Genomic DNA, 21245 nt, shown 5'->3' on the forward strand with positions numbered 1-21245 from the left:
AATAGGAGACTATTATTGCCCAACCCGTGTCCAATCGTTCCTGGCGTTACTCAATTGTAACTTACACGCTCGCCTCCTTTGCGCAAGCGCATTTCACGTCTGAGAAGTTGGCAGGCCCGCTTCTGGCGTCATAAAGGCGGCAGGGCAGTGAGTTCTAGTTTCGCTAGTTCCAACTTTCTCCCACCGTCCCTTGGGTGTCAGCTTCCCCGGATTTCGGTTCTTTCAACCTGGGCACTGCCAGCGTCGTAAACGGCCACTGGAAAGGAGAAAGGAGCTCGCGGAGACCTCGGCTGACGTCCCTGCGCATGTGCAGTGACCTGAGCGGAGAGTCGGGGCGTGGCCTGAGCGCGGGGAGCTCGCGCGTGCGCTCGTCTCGCTCCGTGCGGCTGCAGCTGGAAGGCTCCCGGAGTATGTCGGCCCCGTTTGAGGAGCGCAGTGGGGTGGTTCCGTGCGGGACGCCGTGGGGCCAGTGGTACCAGACCTTGGAGGAGGTGTTTATTGAAGTTCAGGTGCCGCCTGGCACTCGCGCCCAGGACATCCAGTGCGGCCTGCAGAGCCGGCATGTGGCGCTGGCCGTGGGTGGTCGCGAGATCCTCAAGGTAGCGGCAGGTCGGGGCTTGCGCTCACTTCCCTCCCGGCCTCTAAGCCCCCGAGTCCGCAGGCTCATGGTTTCCACGGAAGGACTGCTGGAAGGCCGAGTGAATGGCTCTTTGAGCCGAAAGAGCGATAGATAGCACTGGCCTGGTTTGGGTCTGGTCCGTGTCCCCACCCAAGGCTAGTCCCGAGTTGACGGAGAGATGTGAGGAGCCCGGTGTCCTGGCTTTCTCTCTAAACCGAAGAAGTTGCTGCTTTTGTTCCCCTGCGGGTCTTCACCTAGATGTTTAAAGGGACCAATACTCGTTGTACATATATTTTCTTCGAGGCGCTGATTTTAAGTGCTGAGAGGTCAGGGATGACCAAGACCGAAGTTCCCTGCGCTCAGGTGATGCTCTTGCAGGGAGGCATACTAAAGCGAAGTTAGTAAATGCTTAAGCAGTTAGGGGACAGTAGAGGACACAGTACAGGGTAAGGATATCGGGAGGAGGATTCAGAGGTGGCGTCAGGTGATTTATTTTTTTTTTTTTCCACAAAACTAGAAACATTCTGCCTGTTTGTGGAGCGGTTAAGCAGGTAGTCGAGAGGCGTTTTGTGCCCATCATGCCCGTCGGATCCTTGGTAAACTTTATAGGTAAATTCAGTGACGTGCAAGTTAGATTTCTTTTCCGGATCCGATGCTCAAGGTGTTAGAGGACAGTGTAATGAAGTGGTGACGGGAGATTGCTTGCGTAGGATACCTGGCTACGCCCTTTTTCTAATTTCGTAACCTTGGGCAAGAGGTTATTCGGGGTCTCTACGCCTTGGTCCACACGGGGTGCGGGAATTCTAGTGCCTTCCTGATAGGACTGTTTCGGACGTCACAGGGCATCCGTGGGAAGTAAGAGCTGGGACCTGTGTCTGGTATGTAACGAGTGTGCACTGCGTGTTAGCTGCTGTTACTTTATGGGGAAAGGCTTTAAAGTGCCTCAGAGAAAAGAGAGATTCACGTGATGAAAGACCTTGATTTATGTCAGCTTGGATCTTACGGACCTTTCTGGATAGTTGTGTAATTCATAGTTTCCTGAACAGTGGTTTAAGATCACAATTCAAATTTCCTTTAGTAATTCCAGGAACTTTGGGAATTTTTAGCAGTAACTTTAACTTTAGGATTTTAGGTATATGTTTATTAGACCAGTAGGATTTTTTTTCTCACTAGTACTGACATATTGAAAAAATATATGTTTTCTTTTTTTTATGTGATCTTTTAATTTCATTTTCTAATACTTAAATTAGGCAAGTAGCAACAAATCAAAACGGATTTGAGCAGATGAATTCTCTTTTAAACTTATGTTTGCCAATTTCTTTCTTAAAAGGGCAGTTTCTGAAAAATCAGTCACAGCTAATCTGGTATCAGAACAGCAGTATGTGCTTAAAAAATTTTTTTGATTCTACATTGCCCAACAAAAGAGAACCAGTTTTTTAAAGTTTATTTTAAGAGAAATCGTTGCTTAATTTCAGCAGGAAAGTTCTTTTTGTAGTTCATTTCAATTGGTAAAGTTAATCGTTGCTTAATTTCAGCAGGAAAGTTCTTTTTGTAGTTCATTTCAATTGGTAAAGTTAATCGTTGCTTAATTTCAGCAGGAAAGTTCTTTTTGTAGTTCATTTCAATTGGTAAAGTTAAAGTTCAGATACTAATTTCACATTTGGTTCGGTGATCAGTAATATTTATTTATCTTCTAGAAATTAAGGAGCCCTGATCTTTTAGAGAGCCCTGTGTTCTTCGTCATAGTAAATATGTCAAGCAGTGTAAACTAGATTCCATTTCACTTGCTAGGAGGAAAGATAGGGTTCAGCACCTATATATTGAAATGGTATAAAATTTTATCTCCCTAATATAACCAAACTAGACAATTACATGTGGATTAGATAGGAAATCAGCAAAGTCTTTAAGTCATGAAAAGCCTTATAAGAATTAATGAAATATTTATGTTTTTAGTACTGCATATGTTTATTTTTCAGGGCAAGCTCTTTGATTCTACAATAGCTGATGAGGGAACATGGACTTTGGGTAAGGGTAACTTATACTTCTTGGAACCCCTTTTTTTAAGAATAAATTTTTGTCTTGGAACTTAATATATTTCCCTCTGTTGTATTAGGTCTTTTGTCTTTGCAAGAGAATGGTGATAGAAACGTATTGAACATAATTGTATGTCAAGATTACCTAATGATTTTTGAAAATAAAAAATTTAATGATGATCTCTAATTTATTTGTGATTTTTATTTGTTTAGAGGACAGAAAAATGGTCCGTATTGTTCTTACAAAGACAAAGAGAGATGCAGCAAATTGCTGGACTTCTCTTCTAGAATCTGAATATGCAGCTGATCCTTGGGTGCAAGACCAAATGCAGAGGAAACTTACATTAGAGAGATTCCAGAAAGAAGTAAGTGAGATGAATGTATGAATATGTATTGATAATCATCTTAAAACCATAGAATAATTATTACTTGAAATTGAAACTCAAAGTGGTTACAAATACTTAAAAAGTTCTTTAGAGGAATTTTTTAAGTTAACTCATTAGGAAGATAGTCTTTCTTTGGATTTTATTTTATTCTTTTTCAAATATTCTATAGAGGAACTTATTTGTACTGTCATGATTTCTAAGTTTAAATTTATTTAATGTACACCAGTAATGCATAAATGAACTAAAAAATTCACTCAAAATAGATTTACATAATATAAAAAAGTGAAAAATTCCTTTCATCAACATCTCTCTAATTCATGCTACTGTCTCATTCTTGTATCATTGATGTGTTCGTTTGCTGCCTTGTTTTTGACATAAAGGCAGGATCACACTGTGTGTATTGTTCATGTTGTTTATTTCATTTAATAATATGTCTTGGGTCTCTTTCCCTACCAGTACATACAAATAAAACTCATTCCAAAAACACTCATAACTACTTCAGGGTGTTTTCTAGTTTGAAAGTGTCATCGTTATTTATTTAGCTATTCCCTTTTGATAAGATTTGGATTTTTCACTTTGTGTCTATTTCAAACAAAATTTGTGCTTTCATCTCTATAAAACTATTCCAATGATCTGTTAGTTTATGTAGGAGAAGAATTACTAGATCAAAGCACTATTAAAGTTTCGATGGATAATTTCTTTCTATATGATGATTTCCAAATGTGTATCTCTAGTCTAGACTTTTCTCCCAAATATTGGAGTCCTATTTCCAATTCAGCATCTGCACATGACAGTCTGACAGACATATTAGACTCAATGTATTCAACATGAACTCTGTAAATTCCTCCCACACGTGTTCTACCTGTAGTCTTTCATCTTGGCTGATGGAAACTACTTGATCAGACCGAAAAACAAAAATAGGGAATCATCCTTCATTCCTGTATCTCTATCACACACCCTGTCCAATTTGTTAGGAAATCTTACTGACACTACCTTCCAAATAAATTCAGAATTTGTCCACTTCTCACCACGAACTCTACTACCACTTTGATCTGTACCATCTGTAGTGTCTTGCCTAGATTACTCTAATAACCTTCTGATTGTTCTCCTCTACCCTTGCTAAGCTACAGTATTCTCAAAATAGCATAGTAGTCCTTTGAAAATGCAGGTCAGAATGCATCGCTTCTCTTATCAGAGCTCTTTCATTCTATCTGATCTGGTCCTTCTTAATCTCTCTGTCTTCTGTGAATCTCCCTCCAGGCATTCTGCTCTAGCCATATTGACCTTTTTGTTATTTTTGAACATTCCTTTTCTGTCCTTTTGACTACAATGTTCTCCCAAAGCTTGGCTAGCTTCTTCACTGTTTTCAAGTCATTGCTCAATAAAGCGTACTTTGGTCTTTGATCATCCTATTTAAATACTATAATCGCAGGCCGGAACGCGCACCGAGGGCGGAGGAAGGGGAGCACAGGAGGCCAGGAAGAACGAAGAGGGCGGGAGGAAGCGAAAGAAAGAAAGAAAAAAAAAGACTTCCTTCCTGGAGGGAGCTTCCTTGCCTTTAGGGAATTACTTCCTGGATCCTTGAGTTATAACTTTCCTTTCCTTTCCTTTCCTTTCCTTTCCTTTTCCTTTCTTCCTTTCTTTCCTTTCTTTCCTTTCTTTCCTTTCTTTCCTTTCTTTCCTTTCTTTCCTTTCTTTCCCTTTCCACTTGCATCAACTTTTAACACTCTAGATCGGGGGCTGGCAAACTATGGCCCCTGGGTGAAATCTGGCTCACTGCCTGTTTTTGGAGTAAAGTTGTATCGGAACACAACTATGCGTGTTCATTTGTGTATTGTCTTTTTTTTTTTTTTTTAACTTTTATTTATTTATGATAGTCACAGAGAGAGAGAGAGAGAGAGGCAGAGACACAGGCAGAGGGAGAAGCAGGCTCCATGCACTGGGAGCCCGACGTGGGATTCGATCCCGGCTCTCCAGGATCGCGCCCTGGGCCAAAGGCAGGCGCTAAACCGCTGAGCCAGTGTATTGTCTTTCTTATAGCAACACCAGACTAAAGTAGTTATGGCAGAGACTCTGGCCTTCAAAGACTAAAATTCTAACTACTTGGCTCTTTACAGAAAACTTTGCCAACCCCTGCATTAGATAACTTAGTTTATTATTTGTGTCCTCCTGTAAGAATGTCAGCTCTACCAGTGGTAGGGATCTTTGTTTTGTTCGCTCTTGAATTCCACAAGGTCTCTAATGGTGTATTCTAAACAGTAGGAATTCTATAAATGTTTGTTGTATAAAAGAAATGCCTTCCAAAAGACGAAAACATGTTATAGCACTTCATAGGATTGTTACGAAGATTGAATATGTTGATAAATGCGTAGATCTCAGAATCCTGGCAGGCATGTAGTAAACTCTCAAATGGTGCTAGTTTATTAAAAATTTGTTTTCACATGTATACTAAAGTATATGTTTGCCCATATACTTGTCAACTTGTAATATACATATTGATTTTCTAAATGCTTGTAGATCTGAAAGTTGAAATATACCTCCTAGTTTTAAGTTCTATTTTGGTGATTACATCCTTTGACATGTTTATTGGCCATTTGGGTTTCCCATTTTGTTAATGGCTAGTTCATATCTTTACCATTTCCCTTTTGAGTTACTTAGATTTTTCCTTATAAGATTTATTTTATCATAATTTTTTTCATATCTTTTAGAATCCTGGCTTTGACTTCAGTGGAGCAGAAATCTCAGGAAACTATACTAAAGGTGGACCAGATTTCTCAAATCTTGAGAAATAACCACTACGGTTTTGCTTCATTCTGTGGATCCTAGCAGATGTTGTGAACTTAAAGGAACAGTTATGGGGTAGAAGGAGAATGTGGATACCTGCAGTTAACAAATTGCAAAATACATTAACTATGGTTCTTAAAAATTGCATTCAAATACCATTTTACATAGGAAACATCTTAAATACTGTGGAAACTATTCTACTGATGTATAGCAACTTTTCTTTGGACTTGTTTTTTTGCTCAGCATGAGGTTTTATATGCTGCATTTTACTAATTTCATATTTAACCTGTATTTTTAATACAAAAAAACATTAGGGTATAGATCATGTGAAATGACTGGTGCCTTCAGGGACAATTAAATTTTCTTTCAATAAGTGTAACGCAGGAATAATGTTCAATAAATTTTTCTAAATAGGAATTGTGTACCCCTTTGTCTAAGTATGCCAGTTCACACAGGAATTGTATTACTGAAAAAAGTTTTAAGAAAGGAAGAGGTCTACATAGTTATTCCAAGTAAGTTCATTTTAAGAGTTAATGAAAATTTCTGAAGTATATATTATGCCTTGGGAGATGACTTTGTCAAGAAATTGAAAAATAGTTAGAAACCTAACAATAGGAATGGATTAATACAAAACAGAAGTAGTGAATGAATATGATTGTTGGGTGAATCCTTTGTCAGTGACAAAAAAAAGCAAATTATGGTTAATGTTTATAAGTTAGTGATGTAACTTTGCTCTTCAGTGATCCAGACATCTAAGGAAGGATTGTCTTAAAATTTTATTTCATTCTTTTTATGTCCTTTGGAATTTTAAAGTACCTCTCTATGTATTTTGTAAAGATTTTATTTTTAAGTAATTTCTTCATCCAATGTGGGATTTGAGCCCACAACCCTGAGACCAAGAGTTGCACACTCCACCAACTTGAGCCAGCCAGATGCCCCTAAAAACTATTTTTAACAACCCGAAATGTATAACAAAGTTACATGTAAAGTGTAAATAATTGTTTTCTTCCTGAATTCTTTATAAATTTATGATAGGACACTGCATCATCTCTGAGTACCATAGTGTGTATTTCCTTCAAAGGACATGCTCTTACATCACTGCAATACAACTATTAAAGTCAGGAAATTAGCATTGATATGTTACAACCATCTAATCCTCAGATCTTTATTTGCATTCATGTTTAACTGATTGTCCCAGTAATGTTCTGTACGGGAAAAGGATCCAGTCCGAGTCATGCTTTGCCTCTAGATTAGATGTCAGGTGTCTGGTCTACTTCATTGTGGAACAAGTCTTCTTTTTCTTTCTTGACTTTTACAACCACAGCACTTTTCAAGATTACAGGCTAGTTTTGTACAACATCCCTTATTTTGAGTTTTGTCTGATACTTCTTCATGATTAAATTCAGATTATGTATCTTTGGCAGGGATATTACAGACGTGATGCTGTATTCTTATTGCATCTTATAATGAGTTAGTAATTTTGATTTGTCCTTTTTCTGGTGTTTACTTAGTGAATAAGTGGTGTTTACTTAGTGAATAAGTGGTGTCTGTCAGTCTTCTTCACAGTAAAGCTATTCTTTTTAGGTTTATGATTACTTTGTGGGAAAGTAGCTTCAGAGTACTATCCTGTTTCTGATCAAACTTCCAACTTATTTATATCTATATGGACTATTTATGGGGACTCATGATTTCTCATTTTATTCAGTGGGGGTAAATCTATTATTTCCATTACTGTGATGCTCACAATTTTTCTTGATTTGGTCAGGGGAAACCATTCTAGGTGGCTTGTATGTTCTTTTGACGTCTCATCATTATTTTAGGAATTTCTTATTTTCTGGCACAAATTATACCAGGCTTAGGCTTTCTCTGTCCTGGCTCAAGAAGAACCCATGTTTTTAAGGTGCTCTGGTTCTCTTAAATGGAGAATGGTATTTAGAAGCTAAGATTTGTGTGGTAGTGAGCAATTGTTGTGTGTTTATAATATATAGCTGTATTTATTTCTATATATTGAAAACCATGAGTCACACTTAAATCTTAATGGCTAATCCCATGTGGTGCATTTTTCTTTTCTCCCTTTCTATATTTATAATGACAGCAGTGAGAAGTCCGATTTCTGTTATCCTTAATATATTTGGTTCCCTATTCTAGGTCATCTCACATGAATGCCTTCCTTACTCTACTCAGGCTCCAACACCCTGTGGCAAGCAGAGATCCTCACCTCCTTGGTCCTGAACACACCTCATTGTGGGCCACTGAAGCCCTGCCATACCCTTTGGCAAAATGGCTCTCTTGTTCACTTTACCCAATAACTAGGAATGAATTGATGGGGAAGAGGCTTTTCTCTTTTAATTTGCTTCTCTTTTTGACTTTCAAAGAAATTAGTATTTTGAATAAGCACAGTAAAATTAACTCTTCTGTTCATAGTTTTGTGAATTTTTGACATGTAGATTCTGTTAATAGTTTTGTGAATTTTTAGCAAGTAGATTCTGTTCATAGTTCTGTGAATTTTAACATGCAGAGATATGTGTAAGCACCTCCAAAATCAGGAGATTGAACAGTTTAATTATGTTTTTTTTCTTTTTTTTAAATGAACTTTCCACCCCATTTGTGCTCAAACTCATGACCCTGAGATCAAGCGTTGCATGCTCTACTGTCTGACCAGCCAGGCACCCCAAGAGATTAAATAGTTTAATCACCATAAAAACTTAATTCTCTCCCTTTGTAGTCATGCCCTACTCCTAGCCTCAAACCCTGGAAACCACTGGTTAAGACTGTCTCTATAGTTTTGTCTTTTCAAGAATGTTCATCAATGGAATCACATGTAATTTTTTTTTTTTAAGGGTTATTTATCCATTCAAGAGACAGAGAGTGCAGCAGGAGGGAAGGGGCAGAGGGAGAGAATCCCCAGGTGGACTCCCTGCTGAGCATGGGGTCTGATATGGGGCTGGATCTCTTGACCCATGTGACCATGACCTGAGCAGAAACTTGAGTTGGACACCCAACTGACTGAGCCACCCGGGCACTTTGTAATGTTTTTTTTTTTTCAAAAAACAACAAAACAAAAACAGAAAGCAGTTTTATTGAGATCTAATTCACATACCATGTATTTTGTCCATTTAAAGTATATAATTCAGTGGTTTTTAGTATAGTCCTATTCAACCATCACCATAAGTCAGTTTTCATTTTCATCACTTCAAGAAACCTCGTGCTTTTTTAGCTATCAATTCCCTCCCTCTCCACCCTCAGCCAGGCGACCACTAATTTGCTTTCCATTTCATAAATTTCCCTGTTCTGACATTTCATACATATTGAATATTATAGTATGTGGTCTTTTGTTACTGGCTTCTGTCACTAAGCATAATGTTTTAGTGGTTCATCCGTGTTACAGTATGCCAGTATTTCGTTGTTTTTGTATGACTGGACTATTCCATTGTATAATTGCTGCATATTTATACACTTGTCTGTTGATGGACATTTGAGAAGTTTCTGCCTTTTGGCTATTATGAATAATGCTGCTATAAACATTCAAGTGGGGGCCCCTTGGTGGCTCGTCGGTTAAGCATCTGCCTTTGTTTCATGTGATTCTAGAGTCCCTGGATGGAGCCCTGTGTCAGGCTACTTGCTCAGCGGGAGTCTATTTCTACCTCCCCTGCGCCTGCCCCGCTTCTGCTCTCTCAGTCTTTCAAATGAGTAAATAAAATCTTTAAAAAATAAACATTTGAGTACAAGCTTTTATGTGTATGTATATTTTTATTTCTTATCTAGGAATAGAATTTTGAGTTCTATGGAAACTGATCATTTGAGGAATTTCTAGATTGTTTTCCAAAGTGGCTACGCCATTTTGCATGCCTACCACTAGTGTATGAAATTTCTAGTATCTCCACATCTTTGCCCACACTTGTTACAAGATTTTTAAATTTTTAGCCATTCTAGTGGATATGAAGTGGTATCACACTGTGTTTTGTTTTGTGTTTCTCTGATGACTATGCTGAACATTTTTTCTTGTGCTTCTTGACCATTTATGTATCTTCCTTGGAGAAATGTTTATTCAAATCCTTTGCCCATTTTTTTAATTGGGTTATTTATTAATGAGTTGAAAGAGTTCTTTATTCTGTACACAAGTCTCATTATTTGCATATATTTTCTTCTATTGTGTGGGTTTTTCACTTTCTTAATGGTGTCTTTTAAAGCATGAATGTTTTTAATTTTGACATACTAGTTCATCATGCTTTTGGTGGATCAAGCTTTTGGTATCATGTCTAAGAACTCTGTAATCCTGGTTATGAGGGCTTTTTCCAATATTTTCTTCTAAAAGTTCTATTATTGTATGTTTTACATTTCGATGTGTGACCCATCCAAAGTTATTTTTTTTTTGTAAGCTGTGTAATGTAGGTGGACCTTCATTTTTTTGCAAATGGATGTCCAAGTTGTTTCAAAATAATTTTTTGAGACTATCCATTCTTCATTAAGTTGTTCTTGCACTTTTGTCAAAAATCATATGGGTCTGTTTTTGGTCTTTCTAGTCTACTCCATTGATCCATTTTTCTATCCCTTCACAAATGCCAAACTGCCTTGATAATTGTAGCTTTATGATGAGTCTTAAAATTGGGCAGCCGGATTCCTTCAACTTAATTCTTGTTCAAAAATTGTTTTGGCGGTTTTAACTCTCTTTGCCTTTCTGTATAAAGTTTAGAATCAGCTGTATTCAGTCTGTCTACCAAAGGTCCTGCCCTTAGGATTTTCATTGGAATAGCATAAGTCTTCCAATCCTTGAACATGGAGCAGCTCTCCATTTAGGATCTCTTTGATTTCAATCATGAGCATTTTGTGATTTTGAGCCTATGGAATATTTACATCTTTTCTTAGATTTATTCCTAAGTGTTCATTTTCTGGAGCTGTTGTAAATGATATATTTTTTGAAAATTGTTTCCAGATGTACATAGTGCAAAGAACTGTTTAATTTTTGTTTGTTGACCTTATATCCTGTGACCTTGTTAAAATCACATATTAGGGGACACCTGGGTGGCTCAGTGGTTTAGCGTCTGCCTTTGGCTCAGGGCATGATCTCGGAGTGCCAGGATTGAGTCCCACATCGGGCTTCCTGCATGGAGCCTGCTTCTTCCTCTGCCTATGTCTCTGTCTCTCTGTGTCTCTCATGAATAAATAAAATCTTTTAAAAAAATCACTTATTCTAGGAGTTTTTTGTTACAAATTCCTGTGATTTTCCTCATAAACCATAAATAGGTTTCATTTAGTTTGTACTACTCCGTATGTCTTTATTTTTTCTTGTTTCATTGCATTGGCTAGAATAGAAGGGGTGGAAATGTCCATCCCTGCCTTGCTTGGTTTTTAAATTTGATTGATTTTCAAATTTTGAACCTGCTTTTATTTTCACACATCCCAAACTTGGTCATGGTGTGTTACTGCCATTTACGTATCTGGATTTGTTGAAGATGTCCATATCTGTTAATTTGCGATATTGGTAAATAGTTTTTTGTTTGTGTTATCTTTATCTTGGTTTGGTGTCAGGGTGATGCTAACCTTATAAAATGAATTGGGAAGTGATTTTTCTACTTCCTAGCAGAGATTGGTAGAATTTGTATTGTCCTCTTTCAGTGTTTTATGGGATTTGCCAGTAAGATTTTTTTTTTTTTTTTAAGATTTTATTTATTCATGAGAGACACACAGAGAGAAACAGAGATATAGGCAGAGGGAGAAGCAGGCCCCATGCAAGGAGCCCGATGCAGGACCCCCTGATCCCGGACTCCAGGATCATGCCCTGGGCCAAAGGCAGGCGCCAAACCGCTGAGCCACCCAGGGAACCCCTTGCCAGTAAGATTTCAAACAACAAATTCAGTTTTAAAAAATAGAACTTACTCAGATTACCTAATTTTGTTTTAATTTGGTTTATGTTAAGTTCTGGTGGTTCTTATCTTTCACTGAATTCATTTAACTTGATGTACATAGTTGTGTTGTTTCCTTAGTGTCCTTTTAATATAGCATTATCTATTTCAGTCTTGAGATTGGTCATTTGTCTTTGTCAGTCTTGCTAGACATTCATCAATTTTACTGCTTTTTTCAAGTAGTTTTTGGTTTTGTTGGTTATCCTTATTTTCAGTTTCATTGATTTTTAAACCCCTCCTTTTTTAATGACCTTTTCCCCCTCTGTTTGCTTTGTGGGTTTATTCTGCTTTTTCTAGTTTATGTGGAAGCTTTGAGACTTTTTTTTTTTCATAATAAAAACAATTGATGTGAATTAGTCTAAGCACTGGTTTAGCTACATTTCATACATTTTGATGTTTTCACTCAGTTCAAAATATTTTACTCTTTAGACTTACCCTTAGAACCTTATTTAGAAGTTTGTTGTTTAATCTCTTAAATCTCTTAAGTAGTCATAGATTTTCCTGTTATCTGACATTTCTAGTTTATGATCAGAGAACATACTTCATAATTTTAGTTCCTTTATATTTCTTAAGGGTTGTTTTGTGACCTAAGATACGGTCTGTCTTGGGGAATGTTCCATGTATTTTAAAAGAATGCTTATTCTTTTGTTTTAGGATGAAGCTTTTTATGTCAGGTAGATCCAGTTGGTTGTTAGTATTACTGTTTTTCAGTGTTCTTGCTGATATCCTAAATTTCTATAGATTACTAAGAGGTTTGAGTCTCCAACCGTAGTTGAATCCTTGTCCATTTTTCATATTTGAAGCTCTGATGTTAAGTGCATACAAACTTAAGATTGTCAAGTCTTCTTGAATTTTTATCTTTATTTAATGATCCCTTTTTATGCCTGACCAATTGCTCCAAAATCTTTGTCAAATTAATGTAAAACATTAGCTTTTTATTCTTTTATGGATTCTCTACCCTCAGTGTGGAGCTCAAATTCATGACCCCAAGATCATGAGTTGCATACTCTACTGGCTGAGCCAGCCAGAGCCCCCCAGCCCCCAAACTGGCTTATTTTAATCCATCTCATTTGCCTTATGTTTACTGGTTTTGGTTTATGAAAAATTACAGATTTTATATTTAGTAAACAATAAGTAGGGAGAATCTCAATCAGACCTCACGCTGAGTGTAGAGCCCGACATGGGGCTTGATCCTCTAACACTGAGATCATGACCAAAACTAAGAGGACACTCAACTGACTGCATCACCAAGGCACAGCTGTCTGTTTTTGATAGTATGCCGCATAATTAGAAATATGTAAGGTTCAGGTGTTTAAAAACTACACTGTAAAGAGGATTAAGTATATCTAGTCTTAGTCAAGTGCAAAAGGAACTTTCCTATATAAGTTTTTATTTTAATTTTCAATTAACTCTTTGCAGTGGTCACTTTGTCTTCTTAGTTTAATTAAACAAACACGAACCTTCAAAATCCTGTTTCAGTTCCAATTACCAATTTACCTAAGCAGACTAACACAATACTGGTTAGTTACCTGTCATTACCAACCACTTTGCTGGAATGCCATTTAAGGTAAGAACTTCAGGTGGGCTGAATATAAGGGTGAATTTGTATTAAGAATATCCATAATACTGATGAATCTAAATGACACAAGTTACCAATACTGTGTCAACACCAACTTTTAAATGCACATTAAATATATTTATCCTAATCTTCTGTTTTCTGAAAAGCCATTTGAAAGTAAATTAGGTAATGGCCATACTATTAATAGTGATTGTTTCTGCTATCATACATCTTCCTGCTAAATTTAAATATACCGAATGGAGATAGCTTTTTATTGTGGTTCTAGTATCACATTGACAAAACAGTTAAATCAGAACAGAAACAAATAGAAACTACCTGCAAAGGAATGCATTTCAGTAACTTTATTGAAAGGTATAGCCCTTAGTACCAAAACATAATGGTAGTTGGTTAGGCTACCTCTGCCAACTCAGAATTAACACTGATGTCAAATTATTGAAATATGTCAGCTTTTTGGGAAAACTGAAGTTATCCATAAAACACAGTTCACAAAAGTATAAGATATATTGTGGTTCTTTGGTTTATTTTCCAGTGCACATTTACCCATAACATGTCATAAATGGGTACAGCCATTCTGGATGGACACAAGCTACTTGCTGCACTGAGTAACTGTTTACATCACTTTTAATGCCGTAGATCTCCTTACGGTCACTGACTTAAAAGAAAATCTCAAATACTACCTTAGCAACTTCATAATTATGAGGATGCCTACTGACTTTTTTAAAGACTTTCTTTGGGCACAGGAGGGGCAAGTAGTGAAAGTATATTCTCTTCCTTTAAAAATTCTAAGTTAGAAGCAATAGCAGTTTTTATAAAAACAGCCCTTAGTAAAAACTTCTGGAGTGTTAAATCAAGTTTTTGGAGCATAGTTATTTTGAATTACTAACACAATAAAAACAAAGTTTCTTGATGGGATTAGATGGAGGCAGCAAATACTGTGTAAATTTTACCATGGATGCAAACCACCAGTTTTTTAGGAAAAATATTAACAATAACTTAATATGCCAAAATAACTAGGCCTGTAGTTTTACTTTTATAAAATGCCCTCAAATTTAAGTATAATTCCCAAGTAGCAGTAAAGTCTAGATCTCGGAATTATCTATTATTTGCACTATAGGTACCAAGAAACCATTTTCATTGCCTAGAATAGTGACCCTTGTTATGCCTTAAAAGTGCATTTGTGAAATGTTGGTTTTAATCTATACCTCATAATTTAGAATTTAATTAGGTTACCACTTTTGATACCACCTAAATATAATATATTGACCCAACATAGAAAGTTGGGTCAATGTTAGAAATGAAGATTCACAGTTTACCTTCCCAGGCTTGTTATTAACATTTCACATTTATGCTCTTAGCTTTCATTTGTATGCCTCACAGATGAATTTAAATTTAATTTAATTCCACTACAGCATGTTAATTAGGTAGTTTTCCCAAATCTGAGAACATCAATGCTAATCTAGTTGTGATGTTCTGAGGCTTCACAGCTTAAATTCATTATAACATCATGGAATCCATAGCTCAGGATTGTGGAGAAAGGCTTCAGAGAAGAGCTTTTTTGTTGCTGTAACAATCCTATTTAAACAAACAAAACATCAAGTTATTAGAATTCTGCCAAACATAAAGTATTATTAACTGTTAAAAAATCAACTGCTTAACAGAAGATTTAATAATCATGTCATATGTAAATGTATTAACATTTAGCTTTGAGTAGGAAAAGGTTAAATTACAACTTAAATTCAGATGGTAAGAATATATATCCTATATTAGTGATGAGATTTTAATTTTTATGCACTTTCCACTGTTCCAACTGCAATTGCAATGATATACAAATATAGTGTTGAGATACCCTGGCAGTTTGCAGATACCTAGCATGGAGACCATCTGCCATAATTTACTTTAAGTACAACATCCAAGTTCATACTGATTTTGCTTATAAGCTGACAGTCTTGAATTAGTTCATTTATGGTTCAAACTTTTGGTCCCGTTTTCCTGCTTAGGCTTGTGTTAACTTCAATTGTGCCGGAACTTGGGTCTACATATAGCAAAATGATGTGAAAAATAGTGTCTTAGTGCTTCTTTTGAAATTCAGGTTATTAAAGAGGATGTGATTTTCTAAGCTGAGAATTTAATGAAATGGCTAATGTACATATCAAAGGTTGGATAATTCCTTACTCTCAGGGTATTGTATCTTAAATGAAAAAATGCCCTCAAATATTAACTGACTAGATCAGTGAAGTCATTTTCTCCATTGCTATTCTACTCCATCTTGTTTATTTTTGATAATAATTCATTTAGTTCTTGAATTAAACAATAAAACTATAGTGCTAGAAAATTTTCTCTATATGGAGAGTAACTATGAACCAAACTTACCAATTAAGGGACCATTTCAGGAATTGTTGGAAGGTGGGTTATTCTGTAGTAACTATGCTTCAATTGCCGTGCAGTACGTCCAGAAACAATCCATTTCAACTTCTGAACATTTGGTTTGGAACACTTGTTTGATGAATATTCAGTTAAACACTTGGATACAAGTTCTTGCCAGAAGGTCAAATCTCTGCCATTTATCTGTGGATAAATTAAAAACAAATTATTAGTTACAATTGGGCACCTGGGGTGACTCAGTTAAGCGTCTGCCTTCAGCTCAGGTCATGATCTTGGGGCCCTGGGATGGAACCCTTCATCAGGCTGCTTGTTCAGTGGGAAGTTTGCTTCTCTCTCTCCCTTTTTCCCTCCCCTCTGCTCAGGCTTTCTCTCTCACATATACTCTCTATATCTCAAATAAACAAATAAAATCTTTAAAAAAAAAAAGAAAATCCTACATGGGGTGCCTGCATGGCTCAGGTGGTTAAAGATCTCTCTCTTTCTTTCTTTTTAAAGATTTTATTTATTCATTCATGAGAGACAGAGAGAGAGAGAGAGAGAGGCAGAGACACAGGCCAAGGGAGACATGGCTCTATGCAGGGAGCCTGACATGGGACTCGATCCTGGGTCTCCAAGATTACACCCTGGGCTGAAGGCGGCACTAAAATGCTGAGCCACCCGGGCTGCCCAAGATCTGACTCTTGATTTCAGCTCAGGTCACACATGATCTCATGGTCATGGAATTGAGCCCATGGGCTTGGTGCTCAGCAGGGAGTCTGCTTGAGATTCTCTCTCTCCTCCCCCACTGTACTCTAAAATTAAAAAAATGGTCCTACAGTATATAACTACAGCAATAATTGTGATCTTACTAATGTGTCTTTCCTTGTTAAATAAATCTGAGGATAAGCTACTCAAGTTTCAAACAGACACATCTCATTTTACTGGAGGAGCTAGTACACAAGTGGTTTAGTTTCTTTTATAGCTGTTAACACCATTTAGGCTATGACCTTGACATACCTTGGAATGTGTCTGAAGACATTCTATTCCTTCAGTTAACTCTACAAACTTCTGTGCTTGGATCTCCAGTGCAATGATAGACAATGCCAACACAGAAGGCTAAAAGAGATAAATTTTAAGTAAGTATTGAGTTGAAAATAGGTATATAAATCAGTTTAATCTTTATAAAATATTTACCTTTGCTTTAGAAAATATGATCCTGCAGTGGCATGCCTTAAGTTGAGCTTCTAGTCTTTCAAAATTAAGGCTATTCTTCCTTTTAAAAAGAAAATGAAAATTAGATTAATTTTATGTAGAATGTAGTCAACGAAGGATGTTTAGAACAACATCTAAGTCATTTTAAAATGAAATTTACGTACACATCACAGAAAATAAATCATTTGAAGAATTCCCTTTCCTTCAGGAGCATTAACTTCTTGAAGATACCATACATGAATTTAAAATAATTTTACCCCCACCAAAAAAGTATCATGTTACAACTATCAAGTTTTCATTTTAATCTATTTCTGCAGTTACTGAGTTCTTTTTCCATAAATCTGGTAGATATTTACTAGGTTCTAGGAGTTAAGTAGTCTATAAGTGGAAAATGTAATAAAAAAAAAAAGTTGAAATGTCCCTTAATCCCAAGAATTAGCCTTCAGAGACTTGAAAAAGCTGTTGACAACTGAAAGTCTCACTTTCGCTGGACAGTGAAATGAAATCCAAGGAGCTGCAGCTGTCATTGTACTTTTTTACCCCCTTCATTTTACTTTTGATTGGAATTATACCAAATTCAAATACTGAATTATGCAATATCCAGAATACCATTTTGATTTCCAAATCTCCTTTGGTCAAAACAAAGATTACATACCTTTCAATTGGTAAGTTCTCTTGAATAAGTGAGTAGTAGAGTTGCAGAAATTGAAAGGCAGTAGTAGCTTTGACTTTCCAACACACTTTCTCCAATACAATCTTTTCCATTCTCATCAAGTCTGAAACCGTGAACCTATACTGGCTTATTCGGATCAAGTCAGTTGCCAATGGTACATTCCTTTCCTCTTCTATTGATTTAACAGCCAAATAGAAGCAGCTCAGCCCAACACAGCCAAGGTGCTTGGGCTGTACCTAAAATGACAATGAGACTATGCCTTTAGCTTATTTTATTTATTTTTAAAAGATTAAAAGATTTCATTTATTTCATGAGAGACACAGCGAGAGAGAGGCAGAGGGAGAAGCAGGCTACCTGTAGGGAGCCCAATGCCAGATTCGATTCCAGGATTCTGGGATCATGACCCAAGCCAAAGGCAGATGCTCAACCACTGAGCCACACAGGTATCCCTCTTTAGCTTATTTTAATTAAAAAATAAACAAATAAAATAATCTAGAACTCAGATACATTATTATTAAAATGTATCTTTGAGATCTATTTCTCAACTGTGAAGGACTTAATAGAGATCCAATCATTCCTCAACTCTAGCCTGTCAACACTATGTATCCACTTGGAATCAATTTTGGAGAAACTGGACTGTCAGGATAATATTTAACTTCAGCCCATAAGAAATTCTTTTTTTCTTTTCCTTCCTAAATCATTGTAGAACTGTAAGCATTATGTTCTAGTTGGACCAAATAAATTAACTGATCAAAGGCTTATAGGAGGATCAAAGCTCCTTATGGCTTATGCACAAAATATCTTTCTAAGATGTCGTGTTTTTCTAGGCTCTTTTCAATAACACATGTAAAATGGCTTTTAAATGGTTTAGCACACACTATTTACTCTGCCTGTAAAGCTCTATCCACTGCCAATCTTTTATAGTTATCATTTCCTGAATGTCTACAATGTGACAGAATCAAATTTCTATCCACTTGAAGTTACACGTTAAATGAAACTTTAAGAAGTTTTTACAGTGTGTGTGTCCTCCTTTTCTTGGAATCTCTTCAGCAACATATTTATTTCTCTTTGGGGGTTTAAGTATCTCTCTTATTCCTTGCATTGTTTTATAGTTATTGGTACAAACATTATTTTCATATAAGATTGTAATATACTTAAGGGACAGATGTATTATTATTAATCTGTGCAACATTTGTAGATTCAAAGGTAGTGCTGGCACATGGTGTCTAAACAATAGTTAAAAAATTAGTCTGTTGAGCAAGTTTCTTGAACCATCCAATTCAACAAATGTGGAATTTCTTCTGTGTATGAGGTGTTGTGTCAGGTACTGAAGACTAAAAGATGAGTTTCTTTCCATTTGTCACATCATCTCATCCACTCATGACCATGGGCACAAAAGGCAGATATATTTTTAACAGTAAGCAAGTTCTGAAATCTACACAGATGTCCTGCTTATCCAGTACAGGGAAATAATTACATAAATGCTCTTCCTTCAGAAGATACTCTTTTCTCTACCGTATGCCAACTGATGTTGAAAATAGCAAGCTAAACAATATATGAATAGGACTAGGGCTAAAACAATTAAAACTTTATATATGACTAGAAATTAAGAAGTATACTCTATTGACCAAGTGGTTCACAATATAAAACAAAACAGAACAAACCTGTAATTCTTAACCACAATCTAGCACTCTGCCTATAACACATTTCTTTAAATTTAAAAACAACAGTAGATAAATGAAAATACCCAACCTATCAAGAAAGATTTTAAAAAACAACAGCCAACTCTCATACTGGGAGTCTGCAATTATTTGCTAACACTTTTCTTTTTCTTTTCTTTTTTGCTAATAGACTATTTTTTCAATGTCAAGTTGATTCTAATTATACATTATTCTTGATTATGAAGGAAGAGTATTCACTAATGCTAGAGTACACAGAATCATCGAAATGTTTTGGCTACTTGCTGAAAATTAAAAAGGTCAAGTTTTTGAATACCAGCCCAAAGCTAGAGAAATTCACCTCCAAAACGAAATGACTAAAACCAAGAAATACTTAGTGTAATGTAGCTTTAAACATACCTTCATTTTGGACAGGAATCTGTCCAGTAAATTCACAGCTAGAGAAAATGTCTCCGTGTCAAAGCCAAAGAACTGAGTTAGACTAAGAAGATCTTTTACTTCAAAGTCCCTTAGTCTTGCAGTCATTCTGAGGCCATTATCGTGTGCAGATTCAATTAGTCTCAAGCCGCAGACCTTTGGCTGACATCTGGACTCCTGTTCCAATAGGGCATTCAGCTGGTGTAGCAGTTTCTGAGATTCAGTTGTTGTCAGTACTTCTATCATCTATATATAGCACAAGGCCCAGAAAGGAGTGTAAGAAAAGCCCTTCCTGCCTTGTAGCATGCCAAGTGCTTTATACACAAGTTTCCCCTCCCCCAATGCTGCCAGTGAATCTAAGTCCTTGCAAAGTGCCGTCTGTTACAGCCACCCCTCACCCCCACCCGACCAGTTGGTCACATCCTAGATTGTGACTTCCTAGAGGACAGGAGCCATGCCTCAAACACATTAAAAATCTTCAAGAAATACTTGTTCAAGTCATTCACTGCCAAGAGATAACTGAGTATTGATACTCTGAGATTGGACGGTCGTATGTAATCGCCCTATATTGAACTGCCATGCTGTGAACTGTTAACGTTGGTTAATTTTACTTAATCCCTATTTCCTCATCTGTAAAGTGGGTATGAGGTTCTTACCTACCTCACAGGCTTGTGTGGAAAAACGAGATCACCTAGGTATAGGGCTTAGCACAAAGGCACCTAATAAACACTGGACAATAGTATTTACTTCGTTGTAAAATGAGGTAACAACATTTGTCTCTCCGAGTGGCTGTTAAAATTCAAACAAGATGATTCATGTAGAGTTTTGCACAGTGCCTGACACACCGCGCTCCATCATCGTTAACTTTTATTGGTGAAGCTTAACACGTCGCGAGGGCGTGAGGTACCGTAGGCTGCAGCATGCACCTGGGAGTTTCATTAATCTCAGAGTCGGTTATTCCACAGCTAGTACGTCCCGGCCACAAGGGAAGCCCGGCACGAGCGTACCTCCCACACCACGGGGAAGACCGGGCGGCAGGGGATCTTTCAAGTTGCGCGACTGAAGGGAAGCGCCGACGAGGAAGCACTAACTTTACAGGCCCGACGCTTTTCCGCCGTGGGCTGGTCCCCGGGACCCCGCCGACCGGACAGTAAGACTGGCCCCGCCCCTCCAAGCTCCGACTAGCCTGGACTTGTTGCAACCGGAGAGTGAAGCGAGGGAAAGAGCGCGGGCTGGACCCGCCCCTCGCCCCGCATCCTTCACCCCCCACCCCTCACCCCTCACCCCTCACCCCTCACCCCTCACCCCCAACCCGGCTCCTCAGCCGCACCGCGAAGCCAACCCCCGAGGCCCCGCTCACCTTGACCGCGACTGCGGCTCCTCAGCCGTGACTACCCTCCCCGGGCCTGCTCTCACCTCACCCCGCGATAACAGATCCGATAGGCCCACGAGGCGAGGGGACTCGCGGGTAAGAGGGGAGAGGCCCGGGGAGGGGGAGCCGTCCTGGGCGGAGGTCTCCGCAGCGCCGCCCGGACGACACTGCCCACCACAGGGTCAGCTCGGAGCCGAAGGGGCAGCGCCTGACCGCTTGAGTAATAT

General features: G+C 37.6%; 2 protein-coding genes across 3 annotated transcripts; one reads left to right on the plus strand and one right to left on the minus strand.

Moving 5' to 3' along the window:
* The first annotated feature begins 88 nt into the window (after nucleotides 1-88).
* On the plus strand, nucleotides 89-6239 carry NUDCD2 (NudC domain containing 2). The gene is made up of 4 exons (XM_038534832.1): nucleotides 89-599; nucleotides 2596-2644; nucleotides 2866-3017; nucleotides 5747-6239. Exons 1-4 carry the CDS (start codon nucleotides 306-308, stop codon nucleotides 5828-5830), a joined length of 579 nt encoding a protein of 192 aa, XP_038390760.1. The 5' UTR covers nucleotides 89-305; the 3' UTR covers nucleotides 5831-6239.
* Nucleotides 6240-13630: 7391 nt separating this feature from the next.
* Nucleotides 13631-21233, minus strand: CCNG1 (cyclin G1). 2 transcript variants are annotated; one of them, XM_038534834.1, is made up of 8 exons: nucleotides 21007-21233; nucleotides 20307-20435; nucleotides 19629-19892; nucleotides 17533-17786; nucleotides 16860-16938; nucleotides 16683-16781; nucleotides 15675-15869; nucleotides 13631-14876 (listed from the first exon to the last, which is right to left on the minus strand). In XM_038534834.1, exons 3-7 carry the CDS (start codon nucleotides 19890-19892, stop codon nucleotides 15678-15680), a joined length of 888 nt encoding a protein of 295 aa, XP_038390762.1. In that variant the 5' UTR covers nucleotides 20307-20435; nucleotides 21007-21233; the 3' UTR covers nucleotides 13631-14876; nucleotides 15675-15677. The 2 variants fall into 2 exon arrangements, with proteins under 2 accessions (XP_038390762.1, XP_038390761.1); XM_038534833.1 differs by lacking the exon at nucleotides 20307-20435 and having other exon boundaries at nucleotides 21007-21232.
* Between the last annotated feature and the right edge of the window lie 12 nt (nucleotides 21234-21245).

Source organism: Canis lupus, chromosome 4 (genome assembly GCF_011100685.1).
Source record: "Canis lupus familiaris isolate Mischka breed German Shepherd chromosome 4, alternate assembly UU_Cfam_GSD_1.0, whole genome shotgun sequence".
In the NCBI taxonomy this organism is placed as follows: Eukaryota; Metazoa; Chordata; class Mammalia; order Carnivora; family Canidae; genus Canis; species Canis lupus.

What these genes read in the sequence shown, in the direction of transcription:
- CCNG1 (XM_038534834.1), bottom strand. Translation starts at nt 19,892, where the DNA reads ATGATAGAAGTACTGACAACAACTGAATCTCAGAAACTGCTACACCAG. An exon ending in GAGAACTTACCAATTGAAAG is followed by an intron (nt 16,939 to 17,532) that starts GTATGTAATCTT and finishes TCTTTTTAAAAG; the next exon opens with GAAGAATAGCCTTAATTTTG. An exon ending in GTCTTCAGACACATTCCAAG is followed by an intron (nt 15,870 to 16,682) that starts GTATGTCAAGGT and finishes ATTTATCCACAG; the next exon opens with ATAAATGGCAGAGATTTGAC.
- NUDCD2 (XM_038534832.1), top strand. Translation starts at nt 306, where the DNA reads ATGTGCAGTGACCTGAGCGGAGAGTCGGGGCGTGGCCTGAGCGCGGGG. An exon ending in TGAGGGAACATGGACTTTGG is followed by an intron (nt 2,645 to 2,865) that starts GTAAGGGTAACT and finishes TTATTTGTTTAG; the next exon opens with AGGACAGAAAAATGGTCCGT. An exon ending in TAGAGAGATTCCAGAAAGAA is followed by an intron (nt 3,018 to 5,746) that starts GTAAGTGAGATG and finishes CATATCTTTTAG; the next exon opens with AATCCTGGCTTTGACTTCAG.